Source organism: Gobio gobio, assembly GCF_949357685.1.
Source record: "Gobio gobio genome assembly, chromosome: 14".
Lineage (NCBI taxonomy): Eukaryota > Metazoa > Chordata > Actinopteri > Cypriniformes > Gobionidae > Gobio > Gobio gobio.
Window position 1 is genome coordinate 28,180,494 of NC_137107.1, and position 18,021 is coordinate 28,198,514.

General features: G+C 37.0%; 1 protein-coding gene across 5 annotated transcripts in view; it reads left to right on the forward strand.

The window, feature by feature from the left end:
- The window catches only part of ncam1a (neural cell adhesion molecule 1a), a 272,664-nt gene that overhangs the window by 173,139 nt on the left and 81,504 nt on the right, over positions 1 to 18,021 (forward strand). For all 5 annotated transcript variants that reach the window (XM_079834798.1, XM_079834796.1, XM_079834797.1 and 2 more), the window contains exons 2-8: positions 2,810 to 2,884; positions 3,690 to 3,899; positions 6,685 to 6,828; positions 8,180 to 8,317; positions 10,365 to 10,482; positions 11,346 to 11,506; positions 14,945 to 15,087. In XM_079834798.1, coding sequence (XP_079690924.1) covers positions 2,810 to 2,884; positions 3,690 to 3,899; positions 6,685 to 6,828; positions 8,180 to 8,317; positions 10,365 to 10,482; positions 11,346 to 11,506; positions 14,945 to 15,087 — 989 coding nt within the window. The remainder of the gene's footprint in view (positions 1 to 2,809; positions 2,885 to 3,689; positions 3,900 to 6,684; positions 6,829 to 8,179; positions 8,318 to 10,364; positions 10,483 to 11,345; positions 11,507 to 14,944; positions 15,088 to 18,021) is intronic.

Here is an 18,021-nt window from a genome sequence, read left to right on the forward strand (position 1 = left end):
AAATATAAATGCACACATAGGCCTATGCACTCCCATTCGAATGTTAAGAGACAGAAGATTTAAAAAATGTTTTTGAAAGATGCTCACCAAGGCTGCATTTATTTGATCAAAATACAGTAAAATGGTAATATTGCTAAATATAATTACTGTAATCAATTTAAAGTAATGTTTTCTAATTTAGGGCCAGATTTACTAAACAGGGCAAATTAGCGTGAGAGCGCAATTCCAAAAAAGCGCAGACGGGAGTGGAAATTTCTGCGTGTTATCTACTGATGACGCACAAATTAAAGAATACAGACGCAGCCGGATCATTTCCATAATAACCAACGCAATCTACCAAAATCAGCGCAAATTAGCATCTGGTTTAAGATGCTTTTATTTGGCCGATAAATAATGGCGCAAATACCAGTCAATTGACTAGCGCAAACCTTAGTAAATCACCTTGCTTGATTGATTTAAATACTCTCCTCTCCTCTCTAACTATTAGCATTTTCAGCGCATATTTTTCGCTGCGTGTCTTCCTGACAGTAGTTTTTAACACCAAAAGAGGGTTTGTGTTGGTGCAAACTGTTAGTAAATCTGACCCTTAATGTTTTACATTTGTACTTTATCCCTGGTAAAGCTGAATTTTCAGCATCATTACTCCAGTCTTCAGTGTCACATGATCCTTCAGAAATCATTCTAATACGTTGATTTGCTGCTCAATAAACATGTTGAAAACAGTTGTGTCGCAAACTATAACTGGATGAACTATCACTTTAATATTTTTTATAAACATACATTCTCTTCCTTCATTGCATTTAGGATTTTTTTGAAGCATTTCTATTAATCTCATACAAGAAACTTACTTTTGAAGAGTTTCAATGTCAAAGGTTGTACAATGTTCTTGCTATAATTACATTTACTTACATTTTGCAGGGTAGAAGAATCAGATGTAGAGCACTTTGGGTAAATCTGATTTACTGAATGAAAGATTTTTCTAATTACCCAAGATTGCAGAATGCTGCAGTGTTCAGATCTATCTCGTGTGGTTTGTTTCTTGGTCAATTCCTCTCTTGTTGCAGACATCAGGAAACAAAACATTCATGTAATTTCTTGACAGATTATAGTGTTTATGATTGACACGCTCAATGGCACTGCCTGCAGTGATTCTTCTGATAAGAAACAATCAGATATAGTTTTTTTTTTTTTTTTTTTTTGTCGGCAGGTATAGTTTCACTTGTGAGAGAGAGCATTTCTTCTTCTTGAGATGCGATGGCATCTATCGCTCGTGGAGCTAACGGCTGCTTGCTGCCTGGGCTCATCTCATTCACCGCAGTCGATGCAGGAAGATGAAATGTATTAGCCTCATATCGGGAAACTAATATGCCGTCATTTACAGCATTACTGTCCCCAGCTGCACATGAAAGAAAATGTTCAGGGAGCTCCATCAAGTGCCTTCCATTAAACTGGAAAATTGAAGCTTAAGGCACCATTATAAAATATCAGTGTAGTTCAAAACCCCCAGGTAATTGTGGGTGGAAAATAAGACCTTTAATTCACCGTATTTCTGATAGTGCAGAGCCCTAATTGTCATATTTAGTCCAAGAATCACCCTGCCTAACACTGAGGTTTTTCAATAAGCGATTGTGACAGTACTTGGGGTTACCATGGCTACGGTTTACTGCACATTGCTCTTCTACGCCAACACCCCATGCACCCGTTTCTGTACCGCGGTAAATACTCATCTCCGCCTGCCACATTAACAGAACTGGAAAAGAGCCAGAGCTATTGACGTGTTGTTATCTTCAGGTCCAAAATTGTACGGCCTTGTGCTCCTCGTACACCCACTGACAACATCCTTCCCAGGAGTGCGTTTTAATTGGTTGGCAGGCCCAGTCACTAGGGATGTACAGCATATGCTGCTTCTTTTTGCTTCAAGACAGAAACTGTGTTTTTATGTAAACTACCTTAGTAATTGGATAACAAAGAAAAGCTTTCCGCTGAAATGCTTCGGTTAGGATGTGTAGGAGGAACACGTAGAAGTGTGTTTGGGTATAATTTAAGAATGGGTAATGATGGATGATAACCAACTGCACTAGGTTTCCCACAGTCATAGACCAAATAGCAGGGGATTTTAATTGATAGTTAATATACACTACCATTTAATAGTTTGGGGCCAGTAAGATTTTATTATTATTAATATTATTATTATTATTATTATTATTATTATTATTAGAAAGAAATGAATACTTCTATTCAACAAAGACACATTAAATTGATCAAAAGTGACCATAAGGACATGTAAAATGTTGCAAAATAATTTCTATTTCAAATATATGCTGTTAAACTTTCTATTCATAGAGGAAACCTTAAAACAACATATCATGGTTTCCACAACAATCATGAGAAGCACAATTGTTAATAATATGAAATGCTTCTTAAGCATTTCTGAAGGATCACGTGACACTGAAGACTGGGGTAAAGGCTGCTAAAATGTGTTTGAAAGGTTTTATTTATTTTACTGTTTTACTATTTTTGATCAAATAAATGCAATTTTGGTGAGCATAAGAGTCTTCTTTCAAAAACATAAAAATAATACCAACCCCAAACTTTTGAAGTGTGGTGTACATTTTTCAAGTTGTGCTTTCAAACTAATACATTTATTAATGTACCTCTAATTAAATGATAACAAAGGATTTTCGATTAATCATTCAGGCAACCGTCTAACTAGTTGATTTAAAAAAAAATATGCACATCCCTTGTATGATTATTGTATAGAAGCCATGTGGGTTATTTCTGAAATATGTTTTTCTCTCTGTCTCCCCAGCTGCTTTGCAAGTGGATATCATTCCGGCCCAGGGAGAGATCAGCGTGGGAGAGTCTAAATTTTTTTTGTGTGAAGGTAGGAGAATGACCCTCCTGTGATGAAACATATCTGGGGTCACGTCACATTTAACCTTCATGAAGTGCTTTTGATTTCAATGCATCTAAACAAGCCCTTTCATTCTTATGGGTTGGCAAGGTTGACTAAAGCTTTGATGTGCTTATTTACAGCAGATACATTCATTGACCTGCCTGACTTTTGCAGTGAATCACTTTGTGATTTTTTTAGTCCTTGATTTTCGGTTCAGATTGAAATGTAATGTTAAGGAATGATGTTTGATGAAAAGCCAAAACAACTTCTATTATAAATGTGGAACACCTGAAATTTTCAGAGGACCGACAAAAGTGACTTATTTACAGCTATATTATTTTTGTAATAATGTATTTTCATAAGATTTATGGAATATTTTACTGCACATTAACCATCTAGAGTGTGTCCTTCAGATATATTACACATTGTGAATATATTATGAATATTTTTGGTAGCATATTTCAAACGAAGGGACATAATGACCATTGACATTTTTATTGTGATTTTAATTTCTAAAGAGCATGATTCATGATTGGGGAGTTCGATTCAAACTGTCTGTCAATGAATAGATTCAAAATTGGGATTTAGAGATTCAACTCTATGTGATTCATTCATTCAAATGTTAAATTCATGGTAAAATCATGTTAAATGGATGGATTTTGCATACACTAATGCCACACAGATTAAGATTAATTGTTGAGTAGACTTGTAGAGCGTTTAAATGCATTTAAGACAAAAGTGCAGTTTGCCTCGTAGCTGATGAGCTGACGGTCTGTCTTCACTCTGTCTTCAGTTCTTGGAGATGCTAAGGAAATAGACTGGTTTGCACCCAATGGGGACAAGCTCATGCCAGGGAGACCAGACATCAGCGTCAGCAAGAATGACGAGTCCTCGTCGACACTCACAATCTACAATGCTAACGTCGACCATGCAGGCATGTACAAGTGTGTGGCCAAAAGCGGGGACAAGGAGTCTCAGGGCACTGTCATCGTTAAAATTTTCCGTAAGTAAAATGTTTGTGTTTGCATTTTAAGAGGTCATATGGAATTGTGAGAAATAAGGAATCAAATTGCACTGGACTCAACAGCAAGCACAATAAATCCTCTGACCTTTACCACAATATTTAATAACAAAACAACAGTACACCAATAATTAAAGCATAAAGTGGCTACACGTCAATTTCACATCAACCACGCATGTGGTATAAAGACGATCAAAACTGTGGACTTTTATTTGCTTTTGCTTGGAAAGGTTTTGACCAATGCTGAAATATGTTTTATGTCTTCATAATTATTTCATGACCAAAATGTTTGAAGCTTCGTTAAAATGAATCGATCCTTCTGTAACCACTGTGTTTTCGTCTATATGCTGCTCTGGGAAATTATCTATATTTAATTACATTACTATAATAAAAATGTATATGAATATAATTGTTTATAATAAAATATGAATTAATTTAATTATTAAACATTTATGTAATAAAATATATGAACATTTATTTATAAATATAACTTGATATATGAAATATTCTATAAATGTTATTTATTGTTTTATTTAATTATTGAAGTTGTAATACCTTCTTTCCGGGATAAATTTTTTTTGCAATGCAACACAAAAAAAAATATTTCTTATTATTTTGTCTCGTTTTCCATAAAAATGTGTAAACATACTTAAAATGATTATATTTCAAAGAATTTATCTTTATTAATTAGGTTTCTTTTTTAAACCAGAAATAAACCTTAAAACCAAGTGGCAACCTTCCAGTCTCTCTCTTGAATCCAACACGGAAGTGACTTAAACTGCAATTTATCGACTTGCCGCTATAGACAGGCTCCAAAAGGGAGTCAATCCCATAGACCTCCTCATGTTAAAATGTCCAATTTTACAGCAGAAAAGTGTTTAAAAGTGTTTACAGCCTGGTACAAAAAGTGTTTTTGGTCTATACAGCTAATTTTGCCGTTCATGACAACTGTGAGGGGGTGAATTTTTTTATAACTCATCCGTTTAAATTATATTAAGCCTTAAAGTTCTGCATAATTAAGGGTGTGGCCACTTTGAGTGACAGGTGGATTGCCGGTGGATGTCACTACTAGTCTTTTGTCAACCAGGCCCCTCAGCTCCACCCACGTCTTGCCTCTTTGCCCATTTTCAGTTAACTGGGAGTGATGGCAACAGCCGGCTTTGTCCACTTTGGGCTTAAAAAATGCTCTTCAGAAACCTACGGGTGACGTCACGGACACTACGTCCATTGTTTTATACAGTCTATGCTTAAAGGGGTGATGAATTGAGAAATCAACTTTTCATTCAGCCTTTGATTTATAAAAGTTAATCGTGATATAAGAATATCCTGTACGTTTCGGAGCTGAAAATGCCTTGTTAGTCAAAGAAAAGCTTTTATTGACACCAGGCCCAGCAAACGCTCAATCTCAGAATGTGCCAAGCTGTGACATCAGAGTGTGGTGAAACACACCTTAACCGAAGACGAAGTACACCTGATTCTGTAGCCCCGCCCACCGATTATAGGCCTATGTTGAGCTAAACTGGATCGAACTTCCAATAAACATGCTGCGTAAGCTTCATTCGGATTCCAATATTATGAATGCATGGATGATTGCATTCACGTGGGTAAGACACATGGGTTGTTCCTTCATTTCACCACGGATTCATTTGTAAACAAGAGACTGGATTTGCAGACTGGATGAGATTACATGAATGAATGAAGCAACACACTAATGTGAATTTTTTAAAATATGTATATATATATATATATATATGTGACAGTATTGCATTGTTACAGACCGTTTGATATCTATTGATTATGTGTACATGTCTAACTGAACATACCATAGCACGCTGTCACAGGCTGGAGAATCCTTTATTTGAGGTGTTGTTGGTTCATCCCAACTTCCCGGGGATATGTGTTTTCCAGACAGGCTACCAAAACATATCACCGGCCTGCCCGATGGGTTATCTTAAAGAGTGAAATAACATCACTTTCTTGGTGTGCGTTGTTCACTCTCTTGACTTGATATTTGAATTAAAAATTAAAAAAGTAAAAAAGTTTTGATCATGCTTTGATTTGTCTGACTCTGCAGTGAGGCTTGTGCGTGCGTGTGTTAGTTATGCACGGTTTGCGGTTATATCCACCGATCAGGCGGCCCAAGTAATAAAAAAATAACATTCCAATCAATCGCGGGTGGATGAGAAATAAATCATTGTTTGTTTGATAAAGACATTTTGCGAGCCCTTTGGGCGAATCATTCCGGTTGCCGTTTCCCACACGCTTTCAAAACAATTCCTCACGTGTACTCACGGGGGAGCAGAAGCTCATTATAATATGCAAAACTTATCCAATCATAGCAGTGGGCGTTTATTTCCAAGTCTTCAGTGCGTCACGCCCATAAAAACCGAGCGTTCCATGAGAAAGGCTCAAAACCAGGGTAGAAAATAGCCTATTACTTATTCCTTATGATGTTTTTGAATGTAAAAACCATGCGAACGTCATAACCTCAGACACTAGTTTAAAAAAAAAAACAGATCATGACCCCTTTAAAACCCCTTTAAATGCAATGCAAAAAAAGAATGTTGTTCCAAGTATTTTGTCTCGCTTTCCATTAAAATTCAGAGAATTTATCTTTATTGATTAAGTTTCTTTTTTAAACCAGAAATAAACAATAAAACCTTCCTTCCAACAATGGAAAACAAGACAAAAATAGAGATTAAGAAAGGGATTTTTGCAATAGTGGTACAAGATGATCTATGAAGTGCATTTCAAATGTCTTTTTCAGAGAAACTCACTTTCCAAAACGCCCCATCGCCTCAGGAGTTCAACGAGGGGGATGATGCTGACATCATCTGTGATGTCATCAGCTCACCACCCCCAAGTATCATCTGGAAGTATAAAAAGACAAGAATCCAGCCTGAGACTGATGGTAAGACCTACAGTACCTCAAGCAGATCTCTTCCAATCCCTCTCTTTCATTTCCCTTATGTCACTCTCATTTTTCACTATCTTCATGTTTCTCACGTTTTAAGGATTTCCCATCGTTACTTTCATATTTCCTGTTAAAAATCCGATGTGAGCTCTCTTACCATTGTGACAATGAAAAACAACGATAATGAAGCACCTGAATTTTTATTGAGAGAACTCAAGTACTCAAAGTTTTATCCTGTTTTCATCTGCACCGATTCAAGCCTCATTTGGATGAAACTATTTTAACCTCGGAGGGCTCCTCCCTCAGAGACCGCTGGAAGAAACGGTGACCGCAGTTCTCTGCTGTGAGACGTGAACTCACAGGCCTCTGCTAGATGAGATTTTCACTGCAAAACCACTAATTGTAGCGGAGCTTGAAAACCAAACTGCTCTATGTAAATAACACATTTGCCACATTTCTCTCGTTAACCTCTTCGGTGCTCTTCTTTTGTTTGACTGCTGTTCCTTGTAGTTCGGATGAAGTACAACACAAAACACTCTATATATTCTATCATGGTGAGCCTGGAATTTAAAAAACACGCAAAGTGTCTTTATAAGCTTTTATTCTTGCCAAGAAGCTCAATTTGGACATGCAGGTTGTGCATTCAGAAGAGACAAAGTTGAAGCCTCACATTTGTTCTTTTATACTCATTTCAGTGGGTGAGGGCCACCTTGTTCAAGGCTACAGACAACGAACACACAAGTTTTATAGAGAACAGTATTAAAGGATATCAAATTAGTATGTGTTTACTACAGAAAACTAGAATTCCCCTTATATTTAACAAAAAACATCTTATATATGTCCCATATAATTAAAAACACCTTATATGGTTTGATATAGTTTGTTACGGTCAAAATGTTCCATTACACTATGTAACATTGCTAGCATGACATAATACTGCAGTATACTATTTAAAACCAAAATAGTAGGCAGTGTCCACTGTATACTGTGCAATATATAGTAAGCAAGTAGTCCATTTACAGCATGTCTAGGCTAGAAAGCTGTGCTTTATCTTACTAGATTTGTGTTTTTAATCATTTTTAATGTATCAGTACTGTTTTACTGTGTCTCCACAGAGTTGAAATATTAAATGCACCTTTACTTTGGGTCTTGAATACAGATAGCACTGCAGAAAAGCCCATAAAGATGATTTTATATGGGAGAAGATGTGCAGCGAGTCATTTTGCTGCCCAGCATGTAATGAGAGGCTCGTTAACATGGTCTCCTTATCTTACTCAAGAGTAATTACGGTCTCATTTTGCTTCCTCTCTCACTTTCTCCTCTCTCTGCTTCTATCTCACACCTACAGTCCGTTTTAAGGTCTTAAGCAACAACCACCTCCAGATCCGCGGCATCAGAAAGACAGATGAGGGTGACTACACCTGCGAGGGCCGCATCATGGCCCGGGGAGAAATCGACCTTAGGGTCATTAAGGTCGTTGTCAATGGTGAGGACTCAATCGCAGAACCACCTGCTCTTTTACCTCACATGGACACGGGAGCTGAGAGCCTATACACATTTACAACTATTAGAAGGTTCTGCTTTGGCAGTTGCATTTGAAAGCAGTACATATTAAATACATCAATTCAGTGAAAAATGCATGGCTAAAAAAAGAAAAAGAAAACTTAATTCTATATTTTTCCATTGATTATAATCTTATTTTGCTTAACCTCCTGGGTGCCACTGTCAACGTACGAGGACATCGTATTTTAGTGAATTCCTCCGACACCATACATGTCACAGTTTTAAGTCTGGATGTCCTGTTGGACTTTTCAAAAATATCATGTTTTGATGTTTCACCAGGACAACAACAACTCCTTGGCAAATGACTGAATTATCAAATTTAGCACTCTTATGGAAATATGATAATATTTTGTATTATTTTGTAATTATCATTTAAATCTGACTGATTTTCAAATTGTTTGTTATAAATCAACATCTCAGGAAAATGTGACAGGGTTTCTAATCAAAATATGACTTTCTGTTACAAAACAGGGCATTGATTTCCACTGTAAAGGACACCAGGGGCCAGATTTACTAACAGCTTGTGCCAGAGCCTACCCTCTTTTGGCGTTAAAAAACTACTGTCAGGATTTACTAAAGGCATACAGTATGAAATTAGCGCTGAAAAGGCGTGGACAGAGTGACCTTATTGCATATGCATTTGGAGGAGTTTCCCTTTCAGGTGCAAAATTTATGGGAGGAGAGTATTTAAATGAATCATGCAAGGTGATTTACTAAGATTTGCGCACGTCAATACTGGTGTTTGCGCCATTATTTATCACCCAAAAAAGCACGTCTTAAACCAGACACTAACGGGTAGATTGCGTTGGTCATTATGGAAATGATCCGTCTGCGTCTGTGTTCTTTAATTTGTCGTCAGTAGATCACAGGCAGAATTTTACACTCCCATCTGCGCTTTTTTGATATTGCGCTCTCGCGCTAATTAGCCCTGTTTACTAAATCTAGCCCCAAGACTTAAATCATGTTTATCAGGCATGTTGGGAGCACTTTAGGGAAAGAAATTACATATCAATGTTTCTTACTCCCATTATTACATTGCTCCAAGAACACCCAAGAACTCCAAGAATGCAAATTAGATACAGTGTATAGATGCATTGCATTGAATGGGAAAACCCATGAATGGCCATTTTACCCACATATTGCATACAGTAAAATGATATACCAATTAATTCCGCTATATCTTTCAAAACATAGTTGAGAATCATCTTTAAACAAAGTTAGGTTAAAAAAATCCTGAAACCTGAATTTTGTTTTGCCTATATTTCATGTCATTTTATTTTTTAAACAACCGAGTCCTGGAGGACATAGCATAAAATATGAATAAAATATAATTTAAAAAAATCCATTTGTTTCTTATGCTCTAAAAAATGAAAAAAAAAAACATTCAAATTTTTTTTTTAAAAATTCAGTTTAACGGATTATATTCTCCTCAAGTCATGCTGAGCCCATATGCTGTTATTTTGTCTAAGGAGCATACAAGAAGAATGTTTCAGAAATCTTTAAAGATTCCCCCCATAATAGCAGTAATAGAACAAATCAATTTACCATTTAAAGTAGTCCAAATGACTTGTTCTCTGTATTCCAGTTCTGAAGCCAACCAATATATCTTGCGTGACACGCTAAAATTTGACGTTGTTATTTAGTGATGACTGGCTTCAGAAAACTATATAATTTATTATATATTTATAGTTTAATTACATTTACATTTATGCATTTAGCAGACGCTTTTATCCAGAGCAACTTAGGAGATAGAAACAAAGCAATTCCTCAAGGAGTCAACAATATTCATAAAATACAATGCCATGTTTATTTGCTAATTGATAATTATATTTTTTTGGGGGGGTGGTGCTCCATATTAAGGGAAATGAGCTCCACAGAAAAAAAACATGCTTTTGTCCATTTTTGGTGATCTATCCCTTTAAAGTCAGTATTTACTGAATGTTCTTTTCACTTTTCTCTTTTTCTCCCAGTTCTGCCAAGTATCAGGACCCGCTACACTGAGCTTAATGCCACTGCAGACATCAACCAGGCTGTGACGTTGGCCTGTTACGCAGATGGCTACCCAGAACCCACTGTCACGTGGGCACGGTACGTGTCATTTCTCACCCACTCTTTTTAATCTGTCTGTGCCAAAACAGCACCGATAAAGTTCAGCCAAATCTCTGTTGGGAAAGCAAAGCTTTTCCCTGAATCTAGGGAGGGAGAGGGATCAGAGTTATTGGAGCTTGTAAACTAAAAGTGCTGTGAATGGCAGAGGCACCGTTTCATCCTTTCAGCTGCCGTTAGCCGTGGCAGCTAAGGCAACTGGCAGCTTTCAGTATGGCTTTAACTCAAAACTCCAGTGACTTCTTTAACCAAGTCGTGACTGGCGTGGGAATGAGAGGACAAGATCGCATCAGGTCTGAGCTTTGCCTCGGGAGAAGGAGGGATAAGAGCGCCTGCCACAACCTCATTTATTTTCCTCCTTCACTTGACAGTGCTGTCATTCGGGGGCCATTTGAAAATGTCGCTCAATTGCTGCTGTTACAAGCAAAAAGAACAGGTATTTGGATCCAAACTTTGCATGACTGATTTAGTGTCACAGGGAAACCGCACACGGCATTCTTCCAAATAACAAAGCCCATCAGCTTGATGTTTATGGCCTTCAGACATTATTTACAGCTTTTATATTGGCTCCGAGACAGAGACGTGTCAAGAAACCGAAGATGACAAAGCAGATCTGCTTTTATTTTTCCAGCTTCTTCCTGGGCTATCAGCATCTCGAGAAGCTGTGCACTGCAGGATAAAGAATCATTTCATGGGCAGGCACACTTTCTCTCAGTTTTTTCTGGTGTATGTGGCGCTGCGGCATCATGTATTCATGACTTTGCTGAGCAAGTAACAGCTCGAAGGCCAAACAGTAAACCTATCCTCTCATTCATTCTTTCTCTCACTCTCTCTCTGTCCTGCAGAGGTAATATCGTGCTGGAATCCAATGGGAAGTATAGTCTGAATGAAGATGGGTCGGAGTTGACCATTAAAGACGTCACTAAGCTTGATGAAGGAGATTACCAGTGCATCGCTAGAAACAAGGCTGGAGAGAAGAGTGAGGAAGTCGCACTCAGTGTGTTTGGTAAGCCAAAGAATTCTGCCATTACCATTGGAGCTGAACTGAAAACAAGTGTTTACATACAAGTACCAGGAAAATGTTCTCTTCATTATGACCGTACAATAAATCCATTTAAAATCAAAATCGTGTTATGGCCTTGTGCGATTATTGAGCCGTGAAATGTTGCAATATTATTAAATGAATATCTAAACCGAATGCACTGCGTGTTTCAAAGTTGTGTCATCTATAATGTCTTCAACTACACTCTGCACGTATAGGGCTCATGGTCTAGTGTTTTCAGCATCGCAGAGCAACTCTACAAGTTACTATACAAATCACATTTAATGAAATGACACGGGCATTTTGTAGCACTTCATAAGCAGAAAAAGAAGCATATCTTCACACTTAAAAGTCTTCAAAAAAAAAAAATGCTATACTTTGTGAAAATAAATGTATGTTGTATATGTTGTATAGTAACATTTTAGTTGTTGTTATTACTATTATGATTATATTATGATTAATAATAATAATTATAATTGTTGTGTATAGTAATAGTATACTATAATACACACATATACAGTATACATATATAAATGTAAATGTATATACCATTTGTTTATGTATGATAATTCTGTATAATAGCTTACCATTTCACATTATTATTCTTCTTATGATTTTTTCTTTTTTCTCATTTATATAATTATTATTTATACACTATTCCAGTGGTTTTCAACCTGAGCCGTGACAATATTGCACGGGGCAATAATAATTTGTAAAATATGTAAAAATGTCTAATTAAATATAAAAATTCAACATTTAGCAAAATAACGAAAAATAAACATTAAACTGTTAAGCTCGCTGATTGTTTGTGTTAAGAAAAAAACACCAATTTATCTACCATACTTTTGCTGCACACAGTTACTGTAGGCTACAGCAGACTTAAACATGGATAAATGGTTGTCAACAGGGTCGCTGAAAAGGACAAATGCAGATGTTTCTTCATCTACAAGTAAGGATAAATCTTCAGCAAAGACATCAAAAAGACTCAAAATAAAGCTAAACGAAGAAAATACAGTAGTGATTACATAGTGCTAGTCTTCACGTGTGGGAGCGGAGATTAAGCAACTACTGCTGTGTGTTTCTGAAATGAAGCTTTACATTATTTAGCCTGATCTCCGTTTGCAACTTTCTTCTCTTTAGCCCGATATACAGTGCTTAGTAAATGCTAAATAATGGCACATTTTATTAAAAGGTGTAATTGTCTCTGGCTCTGTCAGGTTTAGTTCCACGGAGGTGCTGAGCACCCTCAAAAGAAAGAAAGATCTCCCTCCGGATACTTGCAAAACAGATTTGGTCATTTCCATTTACAACATGCTTTTGCAGTGTTGAGCAATGTAGCCAATCACAGACATATCTTTTGATTCTTGAAAGCAATGGCCAATCAGAGGTGTTTAAGTTAGTTAATCAATTCACTGGTCAAAACACAGGAGTTTTTGTTCAGTGCTGAGTTATGAAAAAGCAATGGACAGGACAAAAATCTGCAGATATACACTATATTGCCCAAAGTTTCATTCTTAATCTGTAGGGTTTAATATGGAGTTGGCCCACCCTTTACAGCTATAACAGCTTAACTCTTCTGGGAAGGCTTTCCACAAGGTTTAGGAGTGTGTTAATGGGAATTTTGACCATTCTTCTACAAGCGCATTTGTGAGGTTGGGCACTGATGTTGGACGAGAAGGCTCTAATTCATCCCAAAGGTGTTCTATTGGGTTGAGGTCAGGACTTGTGCTGGCCAGTCATGTTCCTCCACACCAAACTCGCTCATCCATGTCTTTGTGCACTGGTGCGCAGTCATGTTGGAACAGGAAGGGGCCATCCCCAAACTGTTCCCACAAGTTGGGAGCATGACATTGTCCAAAATGTCTTGGTATGCTGAAGCATTAGGAGTTCCTTTCACTGGAACTAAGGGGCCAAGCCCAACCCCTGAAAAACAACCCCCACACCATAATCCCCCCTCCACCAAACTTTACACTTAGCACAATGCAGTCAGGCAAGTACCGTTCTCCTGGCTACCACCAAACCCAGACTCGTCCATCAGATTTCCAGAGAGAGAAGTGTGATTCGTCACTCCAGAGAACACATCTCCACTGCTCTAGTGAGTCCATTGGCGGCGTGCTTTACACCACTGCATCCGACGCTTTGCATTGCACTTGGTGATATAAGGCTTCGATGCAGCTGCTCATCCATGGAAACCCATTCCATGAAGCTCTCTACGCACTGTTCTTGAGCTAATCTGAAGGCCACACGAAGTTTGGAGGTCTGTAGATATTGACTCCATTGACTTCATGGCTGAGTTGCTGTTGTTCCCAATTGTTTCCACTTGGTCATAATACCACTAACAGTTGACTGTGGAATATTTAGTAGTGAGGAAATTTCACGATTGGACTTATGGCACAGGTGGCACGGTAGAACGCTTGAATTCACTGAGCTCCTGAGAGCGACCCATTCTTTCACAAATGTTTGTAGAAGCAGTCTGCATGCCTAGGTGCTTGATTTTATACACCTCTGGCCATGGAAGTGATTGGAACACCTGAATTCAATGATTTGGAGGGGTGTCCCAATTTGGCAATATAGTGTATGTTCATTATGGGTGGAGCAACCAATTCCTCATCAACCAACGCGACACAAATACTCAGGTCCATTAAAACTGATTTGTATAAATAATTATAATGAATAATTATTAAATATATAAATAGTATCTTTAAATGGAATAATGTGTTTTCCAAAAAAACTCTAAAAGAAAGTGGACCACAACCAACTAAAGAGGACAATCTTTTAGGTTCAGGTACAATGTAAATACAAAGAGAACTGAATTCTTTTTAACTCATTCTGGTCAACTGAAAGTGATTTGAGTTTGGTTCTCTTGGTGAGAACAAGTGTGAAAAGAGTAACGAAAAAGTAGACAGAAAGCATTGCTTCCTAGTTTCTAGTTTAAGCAAACTGTTGAACCTGAGAGCTGCCGTTTCAGTTTGATTTCATGCCTTATTTTTTTTATCATTGATATCAAATTTGCATGAATACAAGTTTTGAAATGTTTATGTCGCAGTTCAAAATTTTTATTCCCCATCATGCGGAAGTTTTCTCCAGCCACCATGGGCACTTCTTCAGAGCGCTTTGATTAGAGCCAAGGCAAATAAAGTAAATCAAAGTACTACTCCATTGCATTCATTAAACAAAAGTCCGTCTTGTGAATTATAAAATACAGCAATTCGTTGATTAAATATTGAAAGTGCCCAGACTGTGCGGCACTCTCATCTCATCAACTTAAGAGCACTGTTTTGGTGTTACTTGTAAAGGCTCAGTAATTGCACAAGAGGAAAATCATTGTTTGTTTTCCTTTATAGGAGAGTCTCTCTAGTCTATGTTTTGAGTTGTTGTTGTTGTGTGTGTGTGTGTTAACAGTGCAACCCAAGATCACATTCCTAGAAAACCAGACGACCTCTGAATTGGAGGAGCAGATCACACTAACTTGCGAGGCCACAGGTGACCCCACCCCCAACATCATCTGGAGCTTCGGTCGTCGGATCTTCACAGAGAATGAGCAGGTGCTGAGGTTGAGGGATCAGGGGTCAGTGGGCAAAAGGCTTGGTACTAAAGGTCTACGGCTCGAATATTCCAGTTGGAACGATATAACGGTAGAAATTTGTATACATTTGACTATTATTTCTATCATGGTATAGAGTGGTGCAGTATGGCGTCAGAACCCGGAAGTCTAATTCGCCACGGGTTCCTTTGAGATTTTTCTGTGGGGTTTTATAATGGGGTTAAAAATTTAAAAAAGCCTGTGGTAAACATGACTTGATGACACTTTGACAACGTTTTGTTCTACAACGTACACTGCACACACTCACACCCCAAGCTGTCTTATCTAGTTACTTATTCAAAACATACGTTTTCAAAAATGTACATAACTGGTTCAAAATTCGCTATTTTTGCTATGGGTGTGTGTAATTTACGTCATAGAACAAAATGTCAAAGTATATTCAAGTTATGGTTACCACAGGCTTTATCTTACACATAAATACCATTATCAAACCCCATAGCAAAATCTCCAAAGAACCAGGATCGAAATTAGACTTCCGGATTCTGCCGTCATACCTGCACCACTCTATTGACTGGGTGTTTCAGTCTCTTTACAATCAGAGAGGAAATGAGAAAGAGCTTGTTTAAAAAAAGAGCGTGTTTAAAAAAAGAGCGTTTTTATGGAACCGACTCTTTTTGTTGTTACTGTTGCTAATACTGTGAAACTTTCTTTCCTGCACCTGTTCTGCTGCTTTCAAACAAGGATAGAGAAACGGTTGATTTACCTCAGGAATTATTAAGTAACACCTGCATCAACCGTGCATTTATATCTAGTAATCATGTTATCATGTTCAGTTAAAAAGAGAGAGCTCTTTTTTTTTGTTGTTGCTTCAATTAAACTGAATAGTTCTGAGCAGCTAAATTATCTGATGAATATCATTTTCAATAATTACTTTTCATTAGTTATACACTACTGTTTAAAAGTTTGAGGTCAGACCAGTAAACCAATTTATCTACTAATTTATTAATATTAATAGTTTTGTTCATCAAGGATGTATTAGGTTAATCAAAAGTGACAGTAAATATATTTATAATGTCAAAATATTTATATTACAAAAAAATTATGTTCCTTTGAATTATCTTTACACAGCAGCATTCTGCAACTCAGAGCTTGTTTATACACACTGTAACCATGGGTAAATATAAAATGCTTCATACAACAAATACATTTGATCCTATAATGTTAATTTTTGGTTATATTTTGGTTATATTTTGAATGGGACCTGATATGTATGTTATCTGTAGCCCCCTTATGTCATTATTAAAATCTATTTAAATAATCTGACTATAACAACGTTCTTGCTATTTTATTTATATTATTATTTATAATAATTTATGAATGCAAATACATATTTGGTGACATTGAAACTTTAAAAAAAAGGGAAATAAATACTATTTAAATCAATAAAAATGCTTCAAAAAAATGTATCACAGTTTCCACAAAAAAAATTAAGCAGCATACGTAATAAGAAATGTTTCTTGAGCACTAAATCATAATAGTATAATGATTTTTGATGGATCATGTTAGACTGAAGTATGGAGTTATGGTTGCTAAAAATTCAGCTTTGCCATCACAGGAAAAATATATTAAACTAGAAAACTTTTACTGTATTTTTGATCAGATTAATGCTGCCTTGGTGAGCATACGAGACTTTCTTACCCCTTTTGATCAGTAGTGTATATTAGTTGTTTCTTTATTGATTATATTATTCATGACTGTTCCATAAAAATCTGTATATTATGTATATGGTCATATAGAAAGGTCAGTTAGTTAGTATTCCCAGAAGAGATGATTGTCATTTCCACTAAGGGACAGATTGTGTGTTGTATATCGTTACTAACCAAATTTCAGGTTATCATTTCTGATTTAATCACCGTTTAAAAGATGCAGCATTTGCTCTAGAGGTGTCAAAACAATACCGTACATATTTTTAGCAGTTCCCCTGATTGCTGTAAAGGCCTATGTAAGTGAGTAAAAGACTTTTTATATCTCAGAAGCAGCAGGCTCACCAGTGCTCGGTCTCACTACCCTCTCTGCTCTGCTGGAGTCAGAACCTCTCTGATTTAGTCAAGCACACTACCTAATTAATAGCTTTAAATTGCTCCATTTCAGGCCATATTTCATCATAGTACAGAAAGCAGGATTCATCGACAGCTGCTAAAAGCTCTTACTGCTTCTCAGCCTGATGGGGAGCCCCCAACCACTTCAAACTCTATTTCCTCTTCCCCTCTCTCAGAAAAACCTATCCTACAAATCCAGTCTTAGCTAGGAAAATGTGAGGTAGCAGGTGTGAAGTCCAGGCATGTTTACAAGTCTCTGAATCCTCAAATCTTTTTGGTAATACTTTAATTATACTGTATGCATCATGGGAATTAATCCTTACATAAAATCTTTCGTGTATTATTAGAATATGCCATTGGTCACCCTGTTTTTATGCCAGCAGTATTTGGTAAGCGACCAGTTTTCTCTCCTCCTGCTGGTAGGCTACGTTGTGTAGGTGGACTGTGAAAAAGCACCTTATGTTTACGTGTACATCTGGCTCACTATGAAGATGATATTTGCGCGACAATAGCCCACCAGATTGCATCCTTCCCTGTGTTTGCATTGTATTATCTTGGCCTAGTCAAACCAATATTCATAGCTGTCAAAAATATATATATATTTCCAGCTGTACGGTGAAGGCTTTCTTCGTTTATGATCATTTTTTATTATTGGTCCTCCGCTCAGAATGCCAGACCGGATATGCTTTGTAAGGAATGATCATAGTCTTGGTTTTTCATGCTGTTCTGGATTGATATTTGGTTCTAGTGTGACTGAGCGTTTTTTGTAGCATCTTGGTTAAAAAAGGGGTTACATTGGGTGTTTCATTTGTGAATGTCCACTTAAAGGCCTAATC